The 6,793-nt window shown below is 40.5% G+C and overlaps 1 protein-coding gene across 2 annotated transcripts in view; it reads right to left on the bottom strand.

Moving 5' to 3' along the window:
• The window catches only part of mast3b (microtubule associated serine/threonine kinase 3b), a 97,051-nt gene that overhangs the window by 21,144 nt on the left and 69,114 nt on the right, over positions 1–6,793 (bottom strand). For both annotated transcript variants that reach the window (XM_034180044.1, XM_034180043.1), the window contains 6 exons: positions 6,663–6,793; positions 5,136–5,237; positions 4,546–4,668; positions 4,189–4,301; positions 2,541–2,707; positions 358–479 (listed from right to left, as the gene is read on the bottom strand). The exon at positions 6,663–6,793 is cut by the window's right edge and continues 35 nt beyond it. In XM_034180044.1, coding sequence (XP_034035935.1) covers positions 358–479; positions 2,541–2,707; positions 4,189–4,301; positions 4,546–4,668; positions 5,136–5,237; positions 6,663–6,793 — 758 coding nt within the window. The remainder of the gene's footprint in view (positions 1–357; positions 480–2,540; positions 2,708–4,188; positions 4,302–4,545; positions 4,669–5,135; positions 5,238–6,662) is intronic.

Consider the following 6,793-nt stretch of genomic DNA (forward strand, 5'->3'; position numbering starts at 1 on the left):
AATGGTGCTTTTGTGATAGAAGTGATAGAAGTGATAGAATGTCAAAACAGATGGTCACCTCATTGAGTCTGGTCTGCTTGAGGTTTCTTCCTGTAGCCAAAAAATGCCCAAGGGGGTTTTTCCCCTTACATTGTTCACTAATGTGATTGCTCATGGGGTGGGCAAAGTTTAAGCCTTGCTCGTGATTTGGAGCACAAATCCTAAGCAAAACTAGCAGACAACAAATCGACAGATTGATCTGAACAGCGCTATGAATTTGTTAGACAAAGTGCATGTAAACGCATGCTGGGCTAACACCCTGAAGCATCAACACAATGTGAACAGAATCGTAATAAAAGTGTGTCATTGCGGAACTACCTTCATCGTCGGTGGAGAGGGCAAAGCGTGGCATCGTCTCCAGGCTGTGAGTGCTGCTCATCACCAGAGGGCTGCTGCTCCTCTCTGACTGGGAGGAGCTGGAGGAGGCTCGTGGACGAAGACTACAAACAGCCAGAGCCAGACACCGGTTAGTTGGGCAAATAACCGGACACAAGAGGTCATTTCCCTGCTTTTATATAAAACATTAAGGAATTCCGCATTCTAAAAAGCTATATTTATTGTACCATTATGCACATTTCCATTTAAGTATCATCATCAACACTAGACTGGACATTAGACCGATGAAAGATCATAGTGCATCTGCTGATACAAAGTCCAAATTAATATTTTTAAACTACACTCAACAAAAATATAAATGCAACACTTTTGGTTTTGCTCCCATTTTGTATGAGATGAACTCAAGATCTAAAACTTTTTCCACATACACAATATCACCATTTCCCTCAAATATTGTTCACAAACCAGTCTAAATCTGTGATAGTGAGAACTTCTCCTTTGCTGAGATAATCCATCCCACCTCACAGGTGTGCCATATCAAGATGCTGATTAGACACCATGATTAGTGCACAGGTGTGCCTTAGACTGTCCACAATAAAAGGCCACTCTGAAAGGTGCAGTTTTGTTTTATTGGGGGGAGGGGGTACCAGTCAGTATCTGGTGTGACCACCATTTGCCTCATGCAGTGCAACACATCTCCGTCGCATAGAGTTGATCAGGTTGTCAATTGTGGCCTGTGGAATGTTGGTCCACTCCTCTTCAATGGCTGTGCGAAGTTCCTAGATATTGGCAGGAACTGGTACACGCTGTCATATACGCCGGTCCAGAGCATCCCAAACATGCTCAATGGGTGACATGTCCGGTGAGTATGCCGGCCATGCAAGAACTGGGACATTTTCAGCTTCCAAGAATTGTGTACAGATCCTTGCAACATGGGGCCGTGCATTATCCTGCTGCAACATGAGGTGATGTTCTTGGTTGTATGGCACAACAATGGGCCTCAGGATCTCGTCACGGTATCTCTGTGCATTCAAAATGCCATCAATAAAATGCACCTGTGTTCTTCGTCCATAACAGACGCCTGCCCATACCATAACCCCACCGCCACCATGGGCCACTCCATCCACAACATTGACATCAGAAAACCGCTCACCCACACAACGCCACACAGCATGTCTGCCATCTGCCCTGAACAGTGTGAACCGGGATTCATCCGTGAAGAGAACACCTCTCCAACGTGCCAAACGCCTGTGAATGTGAGCATTTGCCCACTCAAGTCGGTTACGACGACGAACTGGAGTCAGGTCGAGACCCCGATGAGGACGACGAGCATGCAGATGAGCTTCCCTGAGACGGTTTCTGACAGTTTGTGCAGAAATTCTTTGGTTATGCAAACCGATTGTTTCAGCAGCTGTCTGAGTGGCTGGTCTCAGACGATCTTGGAGGTGAACATGCTGGATGTGGAGGTCCTGGGCTGGTGTGGTTACATGTGGTCTGCGGTTGTGAGGCTGGTTGGATGTACTGCCAAATTCTCTGAAACGCCTTTGGAGACTGCATATGGTAGAGAAATGAACATTCAATACACGAGCAACGGCTCTGGTTGACATTCCTGCTGTCAGCATGCCAATTGCACGTTCCCTCAAATCTTGCGACATCTGTGGCATTGTGCTGTGTGATAAAACTGCACCTTTCAGAGTGGCCTTTTATTGTGGGCAGTCTAAGGCACACCTGTGCACTAATCATGGTGTCTAATCAGCATCTTGATATGGCACACCTGTGAGGTGGGATGGATTATCTCAGCAAGGGAGAAGTGCTCACTATCACAGATTTAGACTGGTTTGTGAACAATATTTGAGGGAAATGGTGATATTGTGTATGTGGAAAAAGTTTTAGATATTTGAGTTCATCTCATACAAAATGGGAGCAAAACCAAAAGTGTTGCATTTATATTTTTGTTGAGTGTATTTAGATATATTTTGACAGCTGAAACATTGCAATGAAAACAAAAACTTAATAATAAAAAGGTGCTTTCAGATTTCAGGGTTAAAGCCAGTCACTAAATTCAAACTATTCATGATTGTAGGATTCTGTGGCTAATGGTGCTACAGACAAGATTTCAGAAGAATAAAAGAAGCACCTGACATTTGTTCCACCTGGTGACCTACCTGGCCATGTGTCCGTGGTGTCTGCGCTCTGCGCTCCCCTCTGCTGGACTTGCTGAAGAGGTGGCCCCTCCAGCCTCCCCACGGTCCTCTTTTTCCTCACTGTGGCTGCGATCTGAAGAGAAGCTCAGGTTGGTTGGCGTCGCCAGATGCTCTGTGCTGCTGTAAACCTGAAATGCGGAACGGGACAGAATGTGAATAATGGAGATCTCAATAATCTCAAATTTTCTCTTACATTTTTTTTCTTAGAAGAATGGATTAATACAAGTGTGCCACATCAGATTCAGCAAACACTCTTAAGTCCAGATATGGCATTTTCCAGACTATAAGCCCCAGGTTTTTTTTTCTCCTTTCTTTTTATTTATGTATCATTTGGCTGGTCCTGTGCCTTATATTTCAGAGTAATATCTATATGAAAAAATACTGCATTATCAACTTTGGCCACAAGATGACAATGTCTACATGTATGACAAGCTGCTTCTGTATACTGATATGAAAGAAATAGTGCTTCACACTCTGAAGCAAAAGGTGCCAATAATGCACCATTAACCTGGATGACAACTGCCATAAAGAAGAAGAAGAAAAATCTGAGTGAGAACAACGTGCTAGGTCTTGGAGAATAAACAGAGGGAATAACTTTCATATTACTTGTCACTTGACTTGTTTGCACTGTGGTACTGCAAGAACAGCAACAAGGAGGATAGCTGGGCTAAAGTAAAGCTAACTATAATGTTGTTGCAATGTATAGGAGTTTTAAAAGTTTAATTATATTTAGTAAAGTAAATGTGCACACTGACTTTTCATCTACTCAGTGATGAAAAGAACATGTCTTTGTGCCTCGTACAGTACCATTAATTAACCTGTTAACCTCCTAATGAAGAGTTGGATTACAAATGCATAACACAATGATTCATTTCATTTTGCTTCTTGTTGTATGAAGCAATAGCACCATGTTTCAACACTAAATGTGACTTATAGACAGGTACAACTTACATGTGTTAATGTTTATATAATTTTTTTTTTTCCTCTTTGTAACACATTGTTGGCCAGATGCAACTAATGAGTGTTAGTTTTTGAGTAATCTTTGAGCAACTAATGAGCAATTAGTATTATCTGGAAAACACAGTCACTGTTTGATGTAAAAATTGATTTTATGATGATTATAATAACAATAATAATAATACTAAAACCAATCCATCCATTAAATAAAGGTCTCCCCACATCAAGGCTCTTACTGTCCAAAGAAGAGACTCTATGGTTTCAACATCATGGAACTAAATGAAACATTTTATGTTGTAGGTGGTTTTACAGTTTGTTGTCTGGTGGTCCAGAGGCACCTGTTTGAGCGGTAAAAGAGTTGTTTAATGTGCCATGCACTGGTCTGCAGTCTGTAATTAAGGCTGCACACTTGGAGTACAGTCTTGTAATCGCCAAGTACAAATGTGTTGTGGTCACAGCAGTAAAATCAATAAGGCATAACCGGATTTTGCTCTAGTACAACAATAAAAACACTGTTGGGTCACTCTGTGACATGAAATGCAGATTTTAAACATTTTTACATATTAATATCAGGATAATGCAACATGTTTTCTTTGTGACTCACATTTTTTTACCCTTCAAAAGCTTTATGTTTCGACCATGCCGTCTTTACCTTGCTGAAGCGATGTGACCAGGAAGAAAACTGTCGGATTTCCAAGGAAGACTCTTCATCATTGGTTTCCTCATCCTCATCAGAACCCAAATGATGGTAACGCTCTGAGCGAGCTGAAGACAGAAATAGGAAGGGACACTGAGAATGACACGTGAAATGAAAAGATAATGTAATGCTAAGACAACATTAGTGACAACACAGTGTTTAGGGAAACGTAAAATGTCATCAGTAACACATCCGAACTATTGACAGACAAGAGGTGTTACTGTTTTTTATTTTTGCTTTGGCTGATAATAAGGACACACAATGCTAAATCATAATAAATAATTAAAATAAAATTCCTCAAATGTGACCTACTGTCAAAATAGCTGGTGTCATCCTCGGCCTCCAGCTGGGGGATGAATTCAGCTTTCTGCCGCAGAAGCCCGTTCCAGTCCAAACCCAGGAAGAAGGCGTGTTGTTTGACATCTGAGGCTCCGCCTACAACCAGACAGTTTTTCCAACCAATGACATAATAATTCTGAAAAGCCCAAATTTGTGTTTATGTTACATTTTAGTTAGTTAGCCTGTCCAGGGAAAAACTCAAAAACCACAGTTAGATGTAAATGTTAGTTAGATGTAGATGTAAAATTACCTAAAAATGACAGTAAGATTTAAAAATATTATAAATCATGCTGCCCGCACTCAGCTCATCCTAAATTTAGCATGTTAGCATTATGACATGTAAGACCCATTAGCATCGCGTTAGGGGAGGCCCATGTTGTCCCGATGTCAGCACCTGAACGGCAAGCTTGCCGTTAATTAAATCAGGTGTGCTCAGCCAATGAAGAGCAAGAAAACACTAGACTTGACTAATCAACTGTTGTAAGAAAACATGCAGAGCAAGTGACCTTCAGATAATGAGTTTGTGGCCCCAAATGTAAAACGTGTCGACCTGTATTACACACCTGTTCCTAGTCTGTCTAGGGGACTCTGCTTCAGCAGGCGGGTGATCAGGTCTTGGGCATCTGTAGGTAAGGCATCATCCCCTTCTGGCCAAATTATTTCATCTGCAAATCACAGAAATACGCTTGATTACTAATAAAAGCAGCTTTAGAGTCACACAAAAGCTGGTATAAAGCCAGTCTGGTTGGCAAAGAAAATATTGCTTGTTTCCTTTTTGCTCAGCCTTTCTACCTGTGACCTTTAAACTCTTGATAGGTGCTAGTTGTAAATGTAATTTAAAAATATTTACTATATAACAAAGGCAAGAAAGATTACATTTTATTCTTCGAACTTTAGTAAAAAAATGAAATCTGCAGATAATCTGAGGATTGGTGTAATACTTAAGATGTCCCAATTCAATCAAGGCATAATTTGATTGAGCAGTATTTGATTAATTAAACCTGAGTCCCCAAATGAATGTGCAGTGTCAGCAGCCTGCACAGAGTCATGGCTGCTGCTGCTTCACTACAGAGGCACATTTTAAAAGCAATTTAACACACTGCTTTAAATATGCAACAAGTCTATTTTATTCACACAGATCATCAACAGTGTGCATCTGTCTTGCTCTTTTTCATAAGTGCAGCACAATAACAGGCAGTGCTCAGTGCTGTCACGGTGTCTGTCTTAAAAACATATTTTACTTTCCTTTGCTTCAAATACACACCAACTCTGTTTCAGACATTGCATGTGATATGGCCTTCTTACTGGCCAATCAAGTAGCAATTTCCACAACAAAATAAATGAGCTTTTCCTCATTGTTGTGGCTGTTTTCCACATAGGTCCAATTTTCAATTTATTTTTGAGTATTTTTTACATATAACAACAACAATAATAATAATGATAATAATTATTTTTAAAAACTAAAACATTCAGCCACTGTTACTGTGATTGTGCTCATTTTATGACAATTCTGCACTATGCAGAATTGATGAGACATAAAAAATAAAATAAATAAATGAATGGAAACAATAAGAAGCAGCATGGACTGAAAATGTTTTTTTCTTAATGCATGGCACAGGTGTTATTATTATACCTTTATTTAACCAGATAAAAACGCGTTGAGATCGAGACCTCTTTTGCAAGGGTGACCTGGCCAAGAAAGGCAGCGGTACACATCATAATAAACAAAATAAAGCTTCAAGCTGTAAAAGCTGCAAGCATACACAATGAGTGACTTTAATGTGTCTGCATTCTGTTCTGTGTAATATCAAGGAAAATAAAAGTCATGGATCAGGATTCGAATCAGTAGATGCTCAATGTTAAATTACAGACTGGGAGATCGCTATGCAATAACATGAAATGCAATTTCAACAAGTATTTTTTGTTAACAAGACTGCGCTCTCAAACCCAGCACAACCACAAAATGTTCCACTTTTTATTCTTCACATCCTGTGGCATTCGTTCATTTATGCTCCTAATTATGCTGTCGTATCAAAGAAACCAGCAGACGCTTGCTTCTTCTGATTTCTCTCTCATGTCTCCACACTCACCACTCACAACTTGTCCAAAAAGCTCTTCAGGAGTGTCTCCAAAAAATGGAACACAGCCAACCAGGAATTCATAGAGGATAATTCCCATGGCCCACCAGTCCACTGGCTTCCCATAGCCCTGCCTCAGGATC

This window comes from Thalassophryne amazonica, chromosome 10, assembly GCF_902500255.1.
Source record: "Thalassophryne amazonica chromosome 10, fThaAma1.1, whole genome shotgun sequence".
Lineage (NCBI taxonomy): Eukaryota > Metazoa > Chordata > Actinopteri > Batrachoidiformes > Batrachoididae > Thalassophryne > Thalassophryne amazonica.